This window comes from Salarias fasciatus, chromosome 12 (assembly GCF_902148845.1).
Source record: "Salarias fasciatus chromosome 12, fSalaFa1.1, whole genome shotgun sequence".
In the NCBI taxonomy this organism is placed as follows: Eukaryota; Metazoa; Chordata; class Actinopteri; order Blenniiformes; family Blenniidae; genus Salarias; species Salarias fasciatus.
In genome coordinates, this window is record NC_043756.1 from 26594913 (window position 1) to 26616376 (window position 21464).

Sequence of the window (21464 nt, forward strand, 5' to 3'; positions counted from 1 at the left end):
TTTTCATCCTCACCTTCAGCTGTTCCCACTATATACTGACAGTAAAAAATAACTGAAGTGGACTTGAATTGTTTGCACTTTTAAAGTATAATTTGGTTTTATTTATTTAGGTTATTTTTCAGCATCTTATAATTTATTTCTTTTTGTATTTTATTCAACTGTAGAACACTGCAGGCATTATGTTAGAGGTTAAAATGTTTGTAACCAGTTGGTTAATACGTAATAAATGGGTCAGTTTTTCTCATGCCTACTGTAGCTGACTATTGTTCTCTGTGTAACATCACTTGATCAAGCCTTTTTCCAACATTCCACACTACGAAAAAGTAATGAAAGTATGTATGATTCGCGCTAATATCGTATCGGACCAATATCAGTATTGGCCAAATCTCAAGGTTGCAATATCGGTATCGTATCGGAAGTGAAAAAGTTGCATCGGGACATCCCGAGGTGTGACTGTCTCCGTGTTCGCCCTGTGCTGACCTGTCAGGGCCATACTGGGACGGGCTGCAGCCCTCGGCGACCTGCAGTTGGATAAAGTGTTAATGAAGATGGATGCCGGTATTAGTTCAAAGCACCAAAGCAGTAAAGCTATACTTCACAGAGCTGCTCATCTGTAAACTGTCTGCAGCAGGTGATCCTGCAGACACTGCTCGGGGGCCCGTGATATTCCTGCCGCAATTTAATGCAGAAGATATGCATGAAGCCATCAGATACAGCTCGGATTTACTCTGAGCCAGACAGTGAAGGGGAATAATTGCTATCAGACAAGAGGGGTAATGCAGGCAGATTAATTATCTATGACTTACCATTTCCAGAACAATTTTCCAAACGGGTGGCCGACTGTCAAAATATGTCAGAGTAAATAAAAGAGTCAGAATGTGATGGTAAAAGGCCTTTCACACTCTTTATTTCAGTGCTTCTGTTTGCAAAGTTTGTGCTCAACAGACATGTGGAAAGCTTTGCATTTTGCTGTGAAGAAATGAGGGTTCTGAATTCACTTGATGTGTGCGACCTCACACAGGTGAGTGTTTACTGGCTTTCACAGCGCTTCAAGGTCACGAATGGAGCTCAACTGTGAAACAATAAAAATGGTAAACGGAATTTTTATATCGCACACACTCACACACACTAATGTTGCGTACTTTGCATGCTGTTAACACTTTTTCAAAGAACCAGTATGAAAACTAACCTCAAGTTACTTGCCAATACTGAGTACCGATACTGACTGAATGTGTGAAGACTGTGGGTTGATGTGAATCACATCCACACAGCCCGATACTGGTAACAGTGAATCTGTAGTTCTGTCGAGTCTAATGCCTCTTAGTACATACACAAGTCCGCAATAATTACACTGCCAGCTGCTGTCAACCTATTGAACAGCCGAGTTCACCCATTCTGCAGAAATGTTAGCATTAACAAACCAGTTCTACAAAGAAGATGATTGAAATGGATTAAAACGAGAGAGCCATGACTTAACAAGAAGCAGAGATACGGCTCCTCAAAACACATTCAGAATGCTTTTTGTTTTTTTGAAGACTTTAGACTTTGACTTTAACACAGTAGTTTTGTTTAATAAATCACAGATGTATTTAATAAATGAAGGTATTTAGCTGTGCTTTATCATCAGACTTTACGCAAAGTATGTTTCTCTGTACACCTGAGAACCTTTCAGTTCCTGACATAAAGATCCTCCTGAAGTGACCTTATAATGCTGAATGCTGGATACAGTTTCTGTCTGAAAACTTACATGAAAACACAACTGTTCAAGGTGGAACTTTTTGAAAATAATTCCATGGAAATAGAGGGAAATGCAAGATTTCCCTCATGCAAGTTATGAAACATTTCTCCTCTAAGACTTTTTTTTTTTTTAGCTGTCTGCTACTTTTGAACTGTTGGATTTATGAGACAGTTGAATAACAAATCCTGTCAGCGGTGACTGTGAAGGGTTAAAAAAAAAAAAAAAAACAACTCCTGACAGACTGTTTGCGTCGAGTCTTTCTCGCTGTGGATTAAAAAGTCTCTGTATATTGCCTTTGAGCTATAATTAACACTCCTAACCTGGGTTATGTTCTGAAATGGATGCGTCCGCTGAGGAACACTCGGCACATTAGGAAAGTCACAATTAATCATCACGGTATTGCTTATTAACTGGGAGAGAGGCTCCGGAGTTCACTCTGACGTCCCACAGTCACCCTATTCATTTACAGTTTGTATTTAATATGTGATGTGGGAGAACCTGAGCCTGTAAATCATGAAGGTCAGACGTGTTATTAAACCCACCCATGAAAGAAGCATTAATGCTGCTTATTAAGCAGACAGAGCTGCACTATACTTTCAGGAAATCGCGGAACAAGTTTTGACTTTTAACTAGGGAGGCACCGATGCCGCTCGGCCAGCATAACGTGACACCATCTGACACCAACGCCGTCATTTTCAGAGTTGCTGTTGTTTTCATGTGATGGACGTCGTTTCCAGAACTTTGCTGTGTAAACGTTAACATTTTGTAGAAACGATGCATTTCACTTGATACGCTGTCATGTAAACATCCATGTGGCGATCGGCTTCCAGCGTGAGTTCAACCTTGAGTTGATATTAAAGATACACGGTTGATTCTTCTGTGTTGTTTGGATCTAAAACCATTCACCCAAAGCAGATACTGTAGAGTTAGAGCTTCACAAAGGTTATTTTTTTAAAATACCAGAGAGCAAATCTGAAGGCTGATTGATGAATCTCTGCATTCAAGTTAGCTCTGCTGGGTCAGTGGTCAGGAAAGAGAAGGTAATGCTGAGAGCTTTAGCAGTTCCCCTCATCCAGAGGTCAAACGGGATCGTTCTCCCTCCTCGCTCATTTAACACTGACCGGTCACGCCACCCGAGCAGCTTTTAGCTTCTCTGCTGCACAGCTATTCCTGTCTTACAGGGTTTACTGTGACGCTTCAGGAAAACAAAAAAGACTGGAGCTTCTTCAGGTTCCCTCCAGCCCGGCTTTGGTTTCTGAGGAGGAGGCGAAGGCGCAGCAGAACCAAGAAAGGAGGGGAAAAAAGGGAATAAAGACACCACAAAGCCAACATTAAATGGTACCTTTATGTTTCTGTTGAGGATGAGTGGTGCTGCTCATGCAGCTGGGTTGTTAGAGACGTATTGAGGTATTGATCGACATCCCTCATTAGTACACCCATCATGAACGGGTAATTGGTTCCCTCCCTGACTCAAAATTCAATTTTCTCAGTGCTTTCGAGACCTGGGTTTATTTGAGGGAAGACAGACAGAGTATCGCTGTTGCTGGATGGTTTTGTTCTCTTTTCTGTGCCACATCATTGTGGCCATGCTCATATTGATGGAAGGTAATGGGCGGCTCAGTTGGTTCAGCAAGTCGTCTTCCAATTACAAGTCTGTTCCTGTGTCGTCGTGTCTTTGAGGAACACACTGAACCCAAATCGCTCCCGATGAAGATGAAGCACCTTGCATGCCATTGGCAGCCATCTCCTCTGGTGTGTGAGGGCGTGAATGTGTGTGAAGTGCTGTGAAAGCATTGAAGCTGTGAGGATTTGCCCTATATTTACATATTAGACCCAGGGACACAGGCACATGACCTTATCTGCCCTGGGGAAAGCATGCAAATGGGACCATTGATGGAAATAGAATCAATAACAGACGCCGCCCTGCACGTTTGAGTCAACCTTAATGTCTGAATGTGATTCACTGGAGGCAGTGATGGCCATGAGCTCAGTGAAAAGCTTTTCTGTTCAGGGGTTTGTGGCTTCAAATATCTGTATGTGTAGGGGTTCGAACGTTACATCCATGATGTATTTGGAGTGTCAGAAACGTGAGCTCTTGGAGAAAACAGAAATAACACACAGACCCAACAAAGAAAGAAGAGAACTGGTCTTAGAAATTGAAGGTGTTGACATTATTATTATGATGAGTCCTAATTCATACATTCCAGTAAACATATTATCATGCAGACAGGTAATACACACCTACGACTACAATGATATAATTAGCTACTGAGGTGACATGTGACTCCAGAAAAAAACCCAAACACCTGGAACAGATGTGGCGAAAACAGAGCGTCAGTGGAAGAACAGTGAAGGTGTTTTAGGAGGAACTGTTCAGATTATCTCCATTAACAGATGAGATGCAAACTGGATTCCTCCTTCTAGGCTTTCATCCAGATGGAAACACACAAAAAAAAAATGTCATGCTATTTTTAGAAACATCTGTTTACTGTAAGCAAAGCGGACAATCGCTTTAGCATGGACAAATGGGTAAACATGCTCGTGGTTCAGAGACTCATCCTCTCTCTGATAACGTCGAGGACAAACAGGCAGAATTTCAAGAAATGTAGAATGGATTCATCCATTTTTTAAATAATACTGACTTTCCTCATGTGATAAACGAGCCTGGAGCCGAACAGACACACCTCCTGCATATATTTGTTATTTCATCCATTAATAACTGTATGGTGGCTACTGTCTATGGATTTATGATCGTTTGGCTTCACAGGAAAAACACTGACTGCCTTCAGTTTGCTTTACGACTGTCTGTAAAACAAAAGAAAACTTTATTAACTACATCAATAAGTAAAGCTGCTTTTTTATCCACCCGTACAGTAACGTAGTACAGGAACAGAGTTTTGCACCCTTGTTTTAGGGAGACAGATCCTTTTCAAAAAGCTGTATTATGTTGTTTTGCATGTCTGCTTTTCTTTATAATCACTTCATATCTTTATTATTCTGTCAACAAGATTCCATTTATGCGTTCATGTCTTACGCTCCATCATGTGACCTGGAGGAGACCAGAATGTCTTCTATCAGCCTGTATGTAAGATTTTAGAAATGCAGGTCCCATCTTTAACAATTCAACTCTTCCCTGATCCAGAAACTCCACGACTCCTTAAGCTGTTCAATGTTCCCCCTGTGATTTTCTAAATCTGTGAAGTTGTGAGCTGCCAAGCTGCAGCGTTAGGGTGATTAAACGGGGCGTAGAGCTGAGGAGAGCACACGGGGGGATTCTCAGCAGGGTCACGTCCAGAGGAAACTCTTCATGCATTTTACTTTGTAATGTGATCGATCCATGCGCACGTTGATGGTTGTGCTTGAGAACAAAGCCTCACTACCACTGAACAAAACATTTTTTTTTAACAATGCAATAAGTATTTTTTTAAGAGAAGTACTGTTTGTATCTCTTTAGCATTTCAACAAAAAAGTCTCGCTGAAAATCAGGTTGAATTTAGGCAATAATGTAGTTTTGAATTCAAGGATAAATGATCAGTATTCCTTCAACTTTGTGATACATCCATCCATGAATTCATTCATCCTTCCATCCATCCATGAATCCTTGAATTCACCCATCCATTAATCCATCCATCGACCCACCAATCCATCCATCCATTAATTCATCTACTCAACAATCCATCATCCATTTGTTCATCCATCCATCTATCCATCCATCTGTTCATCTATCCATCCATCCAACAATCCATCTGTTCTGTTCATCCATCTATCATCCATCCATATATACATACATTAATCCACCATCGATCATCCATCCATCATCCATCCATCATCCTTCCATACATTAATCCATCCATCATCCAAGGCTGATCCCAAAGTGGAGGAACAGAAATACAATTCATTTGTACCTGATGGAAAAACTACTTTGTACAGAATATTTCGTAACAACAGAACTGTGATTGAGTGATCAACTCAGAATATGATGTTGTTCATGTAAGTTATTCCCATCTAAAAAAAAAAAAAAAAAAAAAAAAAAATCACTTATCTGACACACATCCATAAAGGGAAGTCTCAAGTTTCCACCCTCATCCTCTCAGATTTAGATGAACTAGATGCTTCAGTGTCATTTTTCATTCAGCCCTGTAGAGACTAAGAACTACACACACACACACACACACACACACACACACACACACACACTGGTGGAGTAGAAAATCCTTTGTTCTCTCTGCGTAAACTGAGCAAATGACCTAAATAGAGGCAAAGTTGTGGGCTATGTGGGGGAAATGAGGTTGGTCGGGGCGGAGGTGGGAGCTGGAGGGGTCGCGTGCGGTCTGACTTCCCTGTGTGAGCGCTGCCTTGCTTTCCTCCGGTGGGAGGTGGGGTGGATGGGGGTGGATGCTTGTGTGTGACAGTGTGAGTGGATGTGGATGGAAACCCAGTGGCTCTGACAAGGCAGGCATCCGTGACTAAAGCACGGGCGCTGTTAAACGGCATGTCACGTCTCCCGCTGCCAGCATCCCCGTGGACGTATGCAGCCAGGAGAGTGGCCAGCAGGGGGAATTAATTCCAGGACATGCACCGAGTTACCCCTCATCAATTCACACCTTCTGTCCAGAGCCTACACACAAACACACCTCACACTGTTTGAGACTCCACTGAGACCTCCTCAATGCAAAAAACAAATGAATAACTACAGAGAACAGTGAGTGCTGAAAAGGAGACTGATTGCTTGTTTGAAAAGAGTACAAACCATTGAAGGGCTGCAGAGCTTCTCTCTCTCTCTCTCTCTCTCTCTCTCTCTCTCTCTCTCTCTCTCGTTTCAGTTCATTTTTAGATGGAGATCTGTTGACTGTTGTTTCTGTCCTTAGAAAAGCTTGTTGATTCTCAGCACGACATTGTTTCTCCAGGGCAAAATAGCCATAAGTTACTTCATCCAAGCCAACAAAAAAAAAAAAAAAAAATCAATTTGGAATATTTTCCTTCACATTAAGGTCGCAATTACATTTCAAAATGTCATCGGATGCTCTCAGCAAAACGAGTACATCTGAAATTCGTGTCTCGGCAGCGCGGCTCACTACAATAACCCCATCATTTATGCATTCGTCGAGGAATGCGCTGCATCTCAAGCGGAGGGAGCGTCCTCCAGAAGCGGGGAATTTCAAGAGGCTCGGATGAAAGTAAAGAAAACAACACATTTCGTGCCAGAAGACGAGGTGCAGTGCTAAGAGCTTTGCTCTGCAGCGTCTCTAGTTAAAAATGGAAATGGGCTCGGCTGCTGGTGCCATCCACTCACTTGTTTTGGTGCTTTGAGCCCTGCAGATGTGCATGGTACTGTGCCACCGAGTTAAGTGTGACGCTGCAGATTTCACAGGTGTAGCTCCTCTTCAGACCTGCGGATCAAACACAAACACATACATTAAACGGATGAAATGAGGAAATGAATACGCCGGCTGGCTTTCATCCGGAGGCTTTTTCATGCTAATGTGGCGTTCACTCTCTCCTGCACACAGTCAATGCAAAATCAATCCATCAAGCGCAGACAGGCACTCTGAGAGAAGACGTTTCCTGTATGCAGGCATGTTTCAGCAGGTGAGCGTCCTTGTGTCTACCGGATTGATTCTGCAGGTGCTGAAATGGAAGAAAATCAATTAAAGGTGCACATAAGATGAAAAGCCATGCATTTTAAACGTCTTGAAAAACTAATTTCACAGTCAAACCTGAGTGCGCCTCAGGTTGTTTCCATATAAAACGATGTTGACATTTTTAGTGAGCATATTTTCATCCTGCCATCCAACTTCTACACAGCTTTAGCCAACTTTGGGCTGCAGGGGACTGAAACGGACGAGCGAAGGAGGGAAGCACCTGAACAGGTCCCCATCAAAAGGCTTCATCACACACACAAACTCGAGAGATGGAAATTCACACACACTCCAATCCGAGAGATGGACATTCACACACACTCCAACCTGAGAGATGGACATTCACACACACTCCAACCTGAGAGATGGACATTCACACACACTCACACTCACTGCTGTGTAAACAGATTAATTGTGTGTTTTCAACCAGACTTAGGTACTTCAGGAACAACTTGGAAATATGACAACTCTTGTTTTTTAACTCTCTAACTAGATATCACACTTGAATCTAAAATGTAACTTTAGCTATTGGGGAGACTCCTGCACGTTAGAATAGAATAGAATAGAATAGAATGGAATAGAATAGAATAGAATAGAATAGAATAGAATAGAACAGCCTTCTATTGCCATTGACACACAATGAAATTGGAGTGTAACTCCCTTTGGTGCACTTTACCAAAGCATAAGAAACCAATAAAAATCTTAAATAAAGACAATAATGGATACACATAAATACACAAATAGCAGTGTGTGTCAGTGCAGGTTCAGTCAAGATTGTGGACATAAGATAAAACAGTTTATTGCACCTCGACTGTGCAGGTTACTGCTCAGAAGATACTTCATTTATTGCACACGATCAGTGTGACGGTATCTGTGCGATTTAAGGGGACAGGTTCCTTTGGCTTTGTGACTATTGAGTACAGAGAAAGCTCTTGGAAAGAAGCTGGCTCTCTTTGTTCTGGTTTTATGTGACCTGTAACGTCGGCCCAACGGTAGCAGGTCAAAAGGGTGGAGTCTTTGATGATGGTGCCAGCTCTGCTGAGGTATGGAGGGTTGGTGATGTTCTCCAGGTTCGGCAATGCCTCTAGTGACCTTCTGGGCTGTACTGATGACCCGTTGCAGAGCTAAGAGCCGCTGCCCCCATGTGCACCGCTATCTTGCTCAACTGACTCACAAATCTGTGTCTTATATTACTGCTAAAGATAAAAAAAATCAAATATTGTTGGCATGTTTGTGTGGCTTTAAATTTGCAGAGATAAGCATTTGTGTCCTGAGCTCTGAAGCTTTAATTGGGTTGTGCTCATGAAACATTCACCAAAATCTCCTCATACTTTAAAAGATTTATCACTAGGGTGCATTGTTATACCAAAGAAACTGATCTCCTTTTTCCAAAATCTCATGAGTCCTGAAGTTCCAGCAGGCACGACTTTTGTTTAAAAAGTTTTCCTCATGCCTGCCAGGGAGCTGCTGCTCGCTTCAGGACGTTGTGTGAACATCGCTCGAGGTTCGAACTGAGCGAGAGGCTGAGATGTGCAAAACTCTCATGACACTGACTGTAAACCCTTTGGCCTTTTTTTTATTTTTAGAGTTTTACCCATCGGCTCCGTTCTCTCACAAGTTACAAGGAGATCAAATAGAGACGGCAGACATCAGACAGCATTTTCCTCCTCATGTATCAGCTGCACGATGAAATTCCAACATAACTGAAACAAATGAGTCTGCAAAGACAGATTTTTCTTCCGTCCTGCTCGCTCTCCTGAGCCGCCTCGGCATCCTCAGCTGAGGCAGGAGTTAACCAAAACAAACGAGTCGGCACAGACTCACAGAGTGGCCGGGAAGAGGTGATGGAGAGGAAGAACTGCGGCGGCCCGGAAGGTTCCTGGGGCTCCATCGCTCATGCCGGACAGCGCCGCCGGCACCGAGCCACAGGTGGCTGTCAGTGACGGATTCCGCAGCCACCATGCAATCTTTCACCCTCTCAGAAATGGTTTGAGAGGCAGGCTGTCACACACAACCTGCTGCAGGACTCTCACGTCAGCCGGCGGCCGTGGCCGCGTCCGGGGACGGCTGCAGCAAAATTGAAATCTCAATTCTGCTGGCAGCAGACTGACGGAGCTGTTATTGTGCAGCTTATCAGCGGGGAGGGTGAGGGGTAGATCTGCTGATGTGCCCGTGGGGAAAGTGAAAACGCCAGAAGTCAACGGCTCAGATAAAACTTCAGTGACGCCTTATCCGGAGAGAAGCTCGCTAAGTTTCAGCGTCTGGTTTTGAGAAAGCATCGTTCACGGAGGAAAATATGGAAATGTGATTCAGTGAGTGCAGGGTGACATTTATCCTCTGTTGCCCTTTTGCTCCAAGGCATATTAATGGAGGAGCTAACTCAATTGTGAGAGGGAGGCGATCCGGGCGGCCATTTTTCATCGCGCAATAAGATTAGAACAACATGACGGCGATTACACAGCGTGCGCATAATTTGCAGCAACAGGAGTGCAGGCTTCATACGACCTTCATCACACGCAGAGTGAAGGGGGGACCAGAATTTTATTTATTACAGTGAAAGAAAAATGTGGAAACTCATTGGATTTGTTGCCACCTGGAGGCCTGATGTGTGAGCTTCGTCAGATGAGCCTTCTTCTGTAAACTCATTAAAAAGAAACAAAAAGGCTGGTGGAGAGGGGTGTTGTGTGAACCACTGCTGATACTCAGCATGAGCTGCGCCTGACAAACTATAAAAGTAGAATATGCCACTCAGGAAGCCGCCATGTTTATCCTCCATCTACTCACACATGGTGGAGCGCAGAAGCAGCGCTTGCATTCTGAGCGCTTCAAAAACCAAGAGTTTCAAAAAGTTCCACTTCGGGAACCGTTTTCAAAAAGTTGAGTCTTTAGTGGCTCCGAGTTCCGTTGTCGTGTAAACGGATGCCCAAAACATGACAAAAGCTTTGCATTGTCCCTTGAAAATGTTGAAATGTAAACAGGGTCCAAGATGTCTCCTGTCTCGAAACATGAATGGAGGAACTGGTTCAAATCCCAGTGTCTCTGCACACTGTTGCTATGAAGTTGGATAATACTACTACTACAACTACTACTACTACTAATAATAATAATAATAACTAGAACTGCAAGCAGTGCTCATAGGGGGCCAAGCCTCCGGCGCAACTCGGACCCCGGACTCAGCGGAGCCCTCAGAATCTCGCCACGAGGGACCCCGAGCTCGGGGCGGGCGTCGGGACACAAGCCGACGTCTAACCCCCACCAGCAAGGCCCACGTCACGCTCACCATACGTAGTGCAACTCTGATCAACTTTCATGTCACTTGATGTCTCTGTTTGCTGCGCCTCCCTTTTCGCCAATTTTGACCAAAGTTAACGCACAGCCTCTGGCTGAATCACACAGAAGTGAATTGAGTTCAGTGTTGAGAACTCTGATGCTTTAACCATACAGAAACTGCTTTGAAAAGAGTAAATTACTCAGAGATCATGCCGTTTACGTCCGTCTTTCAGACACCAAGTTCCCACCATGAGTTGCTGCTTGGTTTTAGGCATGTCAGGTCACTGAGCAGACACACAGGTTGTTTTTAATATTGTCAGTGAAAAAAGACAGTCTGACATTGTAAACACAATACAGTTGATGTCAGAGTGTTACATGCACTTGTAAAGAATATAATGTCATGGCTCTCTTGACTTTCCAGTCATTTCTACAACTCTGATTTTGCTCTGATAGAGTGATGTACTCTATACACAACTTCACCACTTCCTGAACTTAAGGATTTTCCTTGTTTCCTGTCTTTCATGATAGGAAAAGCTGATTAATGCAGGTGTGTCTGACCTCTGTAACAACTTCAGACACACCTGTATTAATCAGCTCATCCTGTCACGAAAGACAGGAAACAAGGAGCCTCCTGAAGTTCATGAAGTGGTTGAGTTGTGAATAGAGCCTATTGGACCAAATACTTCTTTGTCACAAAAAGATTCATGAAGTTGTTCATTTGCAATCTCTCAGTTCACACAGACAAAGCCTCCTTTCACCACAGGTACTGCTCACAAACAGTAAACTCCACCATGTGGCGACTGTTGGTTACTACACCTTTACTGGTTATACCCCTAAATGAACTATGCCTGTTTATTCCCCTTTTTTTAGTGATTTAGTAGCAGAAGTGGGCATGGCCTATGTCCCATGATGCCACTGTGCTAATGGAACATGTCGACATCAAGTTTAAGAAGATGTGATTTGAAAATTAAAAATTAAGGGTCAAAATGCGTTTTCATGAGTTATAGCGCCACCTAGTGGCCAATGTTCACCAAAATGGGCTGATAGACCCACAGTCATATGACAACCAAGCATCTCAAGTCTGGTGGTGTTAGCATTTATTATGACCAAGATCTGTGAAGCCTTGTGTTTAGCTAGCTAGCTGGTAAAGTTTAGTCAAGCCCACATTACGCATATTTTGTCGTAGCAAAATTCTTTTGATAACGTAAGGTCAGACCCTACTGAAGACTTTATCTGCTGCTTTTCATGCAGATCGGACAAAGCCCCCAGACGGAGTTCGGAAAAGTATGTTTTTTGGTTTTTGCTATCTCGCGAAAACAACTAAAGACATAAATGGGCGTGGCCTAGCCCAAATGATTCAGTTCTCCTCAGGGAATTAGAGCACGTAAGTTTTTGGAATGTGCGACATATGGTGTGGGAGTTATAGCCCAAAACGCGTTTGCATGGCTTATAGCGCCACCTAGTGGACGATGAAATTGATTTTTAGCGTAGTGGGTTGCGTCAAGGTTCTGAACCTTCCCACTCAATTGCAATGCCCTCCCATGTACGGTTGGGGCTGCAGTTGGACACCATTAATAGGCCACGCCCACTTTGACTAATCAAGATTAACTTCAAGATATTACCTCAGGAGTGAATTAGGATCACACCTACCAAGTTTAGTAAGCATCGGTCATGCCGTTTAGGAGATATAAATTTCCCATCTTTACAGCGCCACCTAGTGGCCAGTGCTCGCGGTATTGGGTTAATCCACCCGCAGTCACATGGCAACCAAGGATCTCAAGTTTGGTGGCGTTTGCATTTATTATGACCAAGATCTGTGAAACTTTGTGTTTAGCTAGCTAGCTACTAAAGTTTAGTCAGAAACAGTTTCCGCATATTTTAACGTAGCAAAATTCTTTTGATAACTTAAGGTTATCAAAAACTTAAGGTTATCTGAAGACTTTATGTGCTGGTTTTCACGCGGATCGGACAAAGCCCCTGTACGGAGTTCGCAAAAGTATGTTTTTCAGTTTTTGCGATCTACCGAAAAAAAACTCTAGGCGGAAATGGGCGTGGCCTATCCCAGGTGATTTAGTTTGACTCAGAGAATCTGAGGATATAAGTTTTTTGAATGTGCGACACACGGGCTGGGAGTTACAGACCAAAACGCGTTTATGTGGCCTATAGCGCCACCTGCTGGTGGACTCATTTTATTTTTTGCGTATTCCGTCGGACCATGGTTTGGGACCAAGCCACCAAGTTGCACCACCCTCCCATGTACGGTTTGGGCTGCAGCGGGACTTTTACATACGGAAAAATAAAAAAAAAAAAAAAAATAAAAATCCTTTCAATTACAATAGGGTTCCCAGCCTGGCTGGCCTGGGAACGCGTATGCGATGCATACGCGCTCCCTGGCCATCCGTGGCTTGGCCCCCTAATAATAATGTCTGTGGAGGTTCAACCCCTCCGCCACGTGGCAGAGACTGGGCAACGCTTGTATGGCAAGCCAGCGATACAAGCGGCAAAAGGGGCTCTGACAAACTGTGATCAATATGCAAGCACGCCAAACCAGATCATCATACCGCAGGGGTGCTCAATCCTGTTCCTGGAGAGCCCCTATCCAGCATGTTTTAGTTCTCTCCCTGCTTCAACACACCTGAATCCAATTATTGCGTCATCGTCAAGCACCTAACAAAACACAATGATGAGCCTGTCATTGTATTCAGGTGTGTTAAAGCAGGGAGAGAACTAAAACATGCTGGATAGGGATTGAGCACCCCTGCCATACCGCATCGGTCGTCGCGTGGGTCAACAAGGACCGTGATCCCCGGCAGGGAACCAGGCTGGGATTGAAAAGTTAGCTACTGGAACAAACTCGCACGAACAAGTAGCAGAGGATCACCACGCCGAGGACACTCCTCACAGAGGCCTTCTAGCTACAAGATCCAAAAATCCGCCAAAGACAACCAAACAAAAATGGACAAGGGAAGAGTATAAAGATGTAATGGAAGCTTTCTACACTGCTTCGCAAGATCTAAGCACAACATCAACAACAAATGCTGCCTATGCCATATGGCGAAAGAAACACCCCACAAACAGGCCCAATATTGATGGCTAACAAACTAGCCAATGTCAAAAGAGATATCATAAAGCAGAAACGGCTAACCGACCTAGACCTTGAGACCATCCGGCAAAAGACCAAACCTGACAACCCAGACATCGACACAGAGGAACTGAATGAAGACAGACCCTACGAAACAACTGCAGCTGATCAAGAACCAGTTGAAGCCAACACCACAGACCCAGAAGACCACCCAGAGGTAGTCCAAGATAAATCTGATGATGAAAGTGTTTTAGAGATGGCAACATACATCAAGCAGAAATGGGAGATCATCAAAGAGACACCCATTGGAGAAAGACCACATATCCCAAAGATCAAGAAAAACCGGCGAACACAACAAATCATCAAATGTGCCAATGAAGCGATACGTCAGATCAAGGGTGACATGTCAAGAATGATGGAACTGACAGAAATAAACCAGCTCACATACGCAACAGTGGCAGTAATTGCAGAAACAGTAGGGGAAAGACTGAGGAAGCAGAAGCAATCAAGAAAACAACCAGTATGGAAAGAAAAGATCGAGAAAGAGATTAAGAAGCTACGCGGAGACCTATCACTCCTAAGTGAAATCGAAAAAGGTTCAACAATCAAAGAGAGGAAGAGGAAACAACTGGAAAGAAAGTTGAACATCAAGAAGAAGGAAGACATACCAAAAGCCAAGGAAACTCTGAAACAAAAGATACAAGCAAAGGCACACAGACTCAGGAGTATTTACCAAAAGAAGCAACTTCTTTAGACAGAATAAGATCCTTAAAGAAGATGCAAAAAAGTTCTATAGAGAGCTGGGAAAGAAGAAGATCGAGGTCAGCGAACCACCCACCATCAAAGAAGTTGAGGAGTTCTGGAGCAAAATATGGGAGAACAACAAAACCCATGATGAACAAGCTAGCTGGATCCAACAAGAACAGGACCAGCACAAGAACCTACAGAGCCAAGAATGGTCAGAAATCAACATCACAGAGACTACTACTGCCATCAACAAGACCAGCAACTGGAACGCACCGGGGAGAGATGGAATTGCCAATTTCTGGATCAAAAACCTCCCTAGCACACATGAACACCTTGCAAGGGCATTCATGAAAATCATAGAAAATCCAGCTGACTGTCCCAGATGCCTCACTCAAGGTATCACCTACCTGCTCCCAAAGACAGAAGAAATGAAGAACCCGAAGAACTACCGACCCATCACCTGCTTACCAACCATGTACAAGATCCTCACTTCAATCATCACAGAGAGAACCTACACCTCTCTCGACAAAAATAACCTATGACCAGCAGAGCAGAAAAGATGTAGGAAAGGAAGTTATGGATGCAAAGACCAGCTGCTCATCAACAAAGCCGTACTCGAAGAGGCCAAGTCGAAGAAGAAGAACTTGGCAACAGCATGGATCGACTACAAGATCTGACAGCGTGCCTCACACCTGGATAGAGAAGACCCTCCAGATCTACAGTTTGCCCAACCATCACCCGATTCATCGTACAGAGCATGAAGAATTGGAAGACCACCTTGAACCTCCACCACGCAAACGGGTCATTAATATCCAGACCAATCAACGTCAACAGCGGGATCTTCCAAGGAGACTCGTTATCACCACTGCTCTTTTGCCTGGCACTAGCACCCCTCAGCACCTTGCTCAACAAAACCAATTATGGGTACAAAGCACAGAACGGCAAAATTAACCATCTCTTCTACATGGACGATCTGAAGACCTTTGCCAAAGATGACAACCAACAGAGAGGCCTACTCACCACCGTCAAGGCCTTCAGTGATAACATCAAGATGGAGTTCAGACTTGACAAATGTGCCAAAGGCACCTTCAAAAGAGGTCAGCTGACAAAGACCACTAACATCGACCTTGACATCAACACCGTCATCAAGGAGATAGATCAGGAAGGCATGTACAGGTACCTAGGAGTGAACAAAGGAGATGGCATCCAACATTCTGCCATGAAGGAGAAGATCTGGAAAGAGTACTACAGGAGAGTAAGAATGGTACTGAAGAGTGAACTTAACGCGGCCAACCGATTTGAGGCTATCAACACCCTAGCCATACCCGTAGTGACGTACAGCTTCAACATCATCAACTGGACGCTGAACGACATCAGAAGACTAGACACCAAGACCAGGAAAATGCTAACCATGGAAAAGATGCACCACCCAAAAGCGGATGTCGACAGGCTATACTTACCAAGAGTAGAAGGAGGCAGAGACCTGGTCCAATTAGAACTGACCTACAAAACCACCACCATAGGCCTTGACACCTACCTGTCATCAACAGAAGACCCACTTCTCCAAATAGTGAAACACCATGAAGACAAGAAAAAGCTCTACTACATCAAAAAGTAAGCTGCGAAATTCAAGCAGGAGATGAACGTCCCAGAAATCCCACCAGCAGAGAACGAAGCATCAACGAAGTATGCCTGCAGAGTCAAACAGAAAGTGAAACACCTTGGCCAGTTACAACTGCGGAAGACCTGGGAAGAAAAACCAATGCATGGAAAGTACCCAAAGAGGATCAAAGAGGCAGATGTGGACCAGGAAAAGACCAACAAATGGCTCAAGACAATTGGACTGAAAGCACAGACTGAAGGACTGATCATAGCTGCACAAGACCAGAGTCTGGCCACACGATCCTACCACCACCGCATCATCAAGGATGGAACCGACCTACAATGCATTACCTGTGGAAGATATGAAGAGACTATCGACCACATCATCTCAGGCTGCCCAGAACTGGCAAAGACAGAGTATATCCACCGACACAACAAAGTGGCAGCCTACCTGTACTGGAAGCTCTGCAAGGAATACAACATCAAGACAGCTGATAAGTGGTACGAACACCAACCCAACACCGTCACCGAGAACAACAAGATCACCATCCTATGGGACATGGCCATCCAGACAGACAGAGAGATAAAAGCAAATAGGCTAGATATCATCATCAAGCATAAAATGAAGAAGGAATGCATCCTCATATGCATGGCCATACCATCTGAAAGCAACACCTCTGTCAAGGTAACAGAAAAGCTGTCGAAATACAAGGACCTGGAAATCGAGATCAATAGGATGTGGGGAACAAAGACCACAACAATACCAGTGGTAATCGGAGCTCTTGGATTTGTGAAGAAGGGATTAGAGAAATACACCGACAAGATCCCTGGCAACATCAACATTAGGGCTGAACGATTAATTGCATTTGCAATAATGTTGCGATATGATAAAACGCGATTTGCCAATCGCAACGTGCGCAATTAAAATGTAATCACGTGACACAAACGGAAGCGGTAACCTGAAGCGCAGTCACCAAGAGATACAGTAGGTGGCGGTATGCACCTAAGTTGTTGGTCGCCACCCGCCATTGCTCCAAAGTAGAAGAAGAAACAGAAGCAAGAGAAGCGCTGCGAAGGATTCACCAACATCCACTGCCCTTTGCTTTGCGCAGTGGCCTCTGGCTCCCCAGAAACTACTGAGACATTAGTCCCGAAGAGGAACAGCACCTCGGTTGTGTGGGATTACTTCGGATTTAAAAAAAAATGATGCAGCGCAACGTCAAGTGTTGTGCAGAGCGTGTCGTGCCACCATTGCCACAACCAGAGGTAACACAACAAATTTGTTCCAACACTTGAAAAAATATTACTGTGCCTCTTATATGACGCCTGCAAAGCGAAAATGCTGAGCTCCAGTACCGTTATGCACTGGTTTGGTTTATTTTTTTGCCTAATCTAAAAGTGCATTTGTTGTTTTTATTTATAACTTTATTCTGATTCTACAAAATATTTTCAAATAGAGTCAAATTCTATGCTTCAGTTGTGTAAAATGTTACTACTGCTTTGGGAGCAGTGAGATAGATGCCTATTATTTTATATATTTTTTGTCAAGATGGTGGATTTTGTACAGTTTTTACAAAGTGCTTGTTCTTATGTTTCTTGGAGCATTTAAATAAAAATCCCATTTATTTAAAGTTGTAAATCTTATAATTTTATTCATACAAATGGAAAGAACATTTTACACTAACCAGATTTCATGTTGTGTTGGTCATATTTAAAACAAATATTTATGGCTTTTTTGGGGGAAAAAAAATAAAATGATAAAATCGCATTTTAAATCGCAATTGCAATATTAGGGAAAAAAAATCGCAATTAGATTATTTTCCCAAATCGTTCAGCCCTAATCAACATCCAAGAAGTCCAGAAGGTAGCCCTCCTTGGAACAGCACACATAGTATGGAGGGTTCTATCAATCAAGTAGAAAGTAACACCTACCCTTTAGTGCCTCAGGACCATTGTTTGGACCCAGCTCTCTAGGATGTAAAGAAGGATGCATAAAGAAAATAATAATAATAATAATAATAATAATAATAATAATAATAATAATAATAATAATAATAATAACAACAACAATAATAAAGGATGTACAGTTTTTCTCCATTGGTTTGGCTCATTTCTTGAAACTGAAATTACATTTTCAAAACTCTAAGATCATTTGGCAAAACGGCGTGACACCAACTCAACTCAACAGCATAGTTCACTTTCAAAAGCTCTTCTCTCTCCCAAAACTGGTCACTCATGTTTCAAAGCGACATTTATTTCCCATATAAACAGTCAGAGCCTCCAAAATACAAAGATCTTTCTCAACAGTTTTGGCTCATTTCTCGAAACAGACCGGACATTCTCAGTTCTCTTGGTTCTCTTGTCAAAAACAACCTGGACAGTTCAGCAGAACCACAGCAGAGCCACGAGATCAGATCTCTTCCAAAACAGTTCACCTCAGGTGGAAAAACTATATTTCTTTCTCAAACAAATGGTCAATGTCCTCAAAATGCTTTGTCCTTTTAGCATTGTGTGAACACTGACAGTCAAAATGTTCAGATGTTTTGTCATTAAGGGCAGAAGAACATTGAAATATTCCTCATCTCCCTGTCTGTCTGAGCCCAGTGCTTCAGTCACAATGGTTCCGGTGATAGCTTTCATTTTCTTTTCTGGGTTGTTCAGCTAACAGAAAACATATTGTATAAGAAAATGAAGAAAAAAAGCATTTTCACAGTCAGAAGAACCTTCAAGTTTTGATTCACACATTGCTCTCATACCTCCAAGGAAACTGTTATAATTTTTATCCTGTGGTGTCTGCGGATTAGGATATTCTCACATTAGAAGGGGCGGGGTTTGTTGCCGTGGGGAGGTGTGGTGCACTGACGGTGGAGGGTAAAAAGGCGGAAGTAACCTTTCATGGGGTGACTGACAGCTGTGAGTGGAGTGTGTCAAATAAAGGCGGTCTTCTCATACCGGCCGACTGCTTTGTTTCTGGAACCTCCACAATCCACACACAAAGTAACTTCCATCCATTAGACCTCAACATACTGGAAAATAAACACAAATAAACAAACAAAAAAAAAAACAAAGGAAAATTGTATGAAGCCCAATGTGCTGTAGCCTAAATGAAGCTGGAGTTTCAAAGCTGACTTCTTCAATGGTCCTCCTCCTCACCCTCCTGACTGTCCTCCTCTCTCATGCAAACACATCCATGTCTGGTCTTCATGGTTTTGAAGTGTGTTCTTGACTAATTTTGACAGTTGAACAGATGATTTTGCAGGTGGTGACTGATACAATGAAATAATGTTTTGGAGAGAACAGCCATGAGACTGAGAATCAATCAATCAGTTTAGATCAACATGACCTATTCACTTGGAAATTGTGCTAAATCTATCTTTACTGTGCTAAATCATTTGCAAAGATGTTCTGAGACACTGAGACATGTACTAAGACTTTTACAATGTGATGACATGAATGAGAAACACCGTTCTGTTGTGAGCAGCTACAGGGTAGTTTGGAGATTTGTCCATGTTGTTTTGAAAATGTAATTTCGGTTTCAAGAAATGAGCCAAGCCACAGGAGAAAAACTGTAACTGTAAATATTTGTGAGCATGCCTATTGGTAGAACACAACTTTCACTTCTATGGACTCCTCTAATATTTCTGTGGTTTCAAACGTAAGTGATTCATTCATTTATTGAATTCTTGCATAAAACAAGAGATATTTAATGAATGTAGTTTTAAGTTTCACCAGTTTGTCCATGCTGTAACAGATCGCAGTGTGTCTGTATCACTCTCGAAGAGAATGGTTCCTGTTTAACGCTGATGACACCCAGTTTACAAGCAGTGCTGGAAAGTTAATAAAGCACAATGTGATCGCTCCAATCAGCTGGCAGGATGCGTTAACCGCTCGCTTATGCTGTACTCACCAACGAGCCCCAGATTAGCTGTACTCATTGGGTGCTGAGTTGAGTTATTCAATTCGCTGTGTAGTAAATCTCTTGCTGTCTGTGGACTAATTGAGACCCATTGCCTGAACCTCTGGGAGGGAGCTGGGTGGCAGTTTGACGGATCAGCAGTGCGCTCCTCTGGGTGGACTGTTTACAGGCAGGGGAAAATAAAACGGAGGTGCTGGTCTGGCGTTCATGCTAAATTAACCAGCGCCCATCTGCCCCACTCAGATGTTGGAAGTCGAGTCTCATCCCTCTCTGGCTGAGGATGAGCTGAGAGGAGGAATGCTCAGGAAGCATAGCAGGAACCAAACTACGGATTCATCCATCTCACTGTTTCAAATGACGAACACTAACCTTACTCCGCTGGTCCACATTTCTCTTTTGATTAAGGCTTATATGAACTATCTTTCTCTTCCTCCTGATATTCTGGCACAGCGTAATTCTGTGTGTCTTGCTTTTGTCATTCTCATTAACAATATTCTCTTTGTACTGGAGAGCTCCGCGCAGTATCGGACCCAATAACCAATAAGGGCATTGGTGCTTCCTGATACCAAACAGTGCAGGGTTAAAGTGGGATATATAATTGCAAAAAGCACTCCTAAAATGAAATCTTCCCTTGAGCTGCTTTCAATCCCTTGAAGCAATGAAACAGGTTTTCTCGCCAAATCACGGCCAAAACTGATCTCTGGGTTGGACACTAGGAAAATTTGCAGTAAGTAGAAATGTAATAGCCTGAGAGGACAGGAAGCAAATGGGCGGGTTTCAGCTGGGACAATTCTGTGCTTTAAATTGAAGCAGTTGGAGAGGAGGCGTTCCCCTTTATTTCCTCCTGAAAAGGTCTTCTTCATCAGCTCATTGTAATTTTCCCATCTCTGAGGCTACTATTAGGGCCGTGATGGATTTATTTCAGGGTTAGGGGGAGATGTGACACACAGCTGAGAGCGTTATCACCGGCCTTCAGAGGAAGAGGAGGAACAGCGACAAGAAAGCGACGCGCTAACCTGCGTCTTCGCTTAGCGGCGGTGATGGAGTCGAGGAAAAACACAATCTGTCTGTCAGGTGGCTTGACAGACTCCACTGCACTCTAAATTTAGTAGCTGAGAGTGAGTGGCTGAAAAAAAAAAATCAAAGCGCTATACGTCTTTGTTTTTTGGCAGCTCCAAGAGCAATCGCATAAAAAAAGAAAATAAAGTGAGCATCTGACTGTAATGAGCCGCATTCTGCTTCATCTGCGAGGACATGATGGACGTGATGAGACGGGAGGGGGTGGGCTTTCGTTTTACATGCATCTCTTATACCTCATGATAAACACTAGAGATGAACGGCTACCGTTTGTGTAATGGAATGTGTCATGTGTTTTCACATGAAGCACTGTCGTGTAAACAGGGCCACAGACACAACCCACTCACTCCCTGGGGGCCTTCTTATGGTGGTCTCTACTCCTTTTGGCACTAT

The 21464-nt window shown here is 43.3% G+C and overlaps 1 protein-coding gene across 1 annotated transcript in view; it reads right to left on the minus strand.

The window, feature by feature from the left end:
- The window catches only part of zmat4a (zinc finger, matrin-type 4a), a 147318-nt gene that overhangs the window by 11958 nt on the left and 113896 nt on the right, over positions 1–21464 (minus strand). Inside the window, 1 exon segment of the mRNA XM_030105329.1 lies at positions 7032–7128. Within this exon segment, the coding sequence (XP_029961189.1) occupies positions 7032–7128 (97 nt within the window).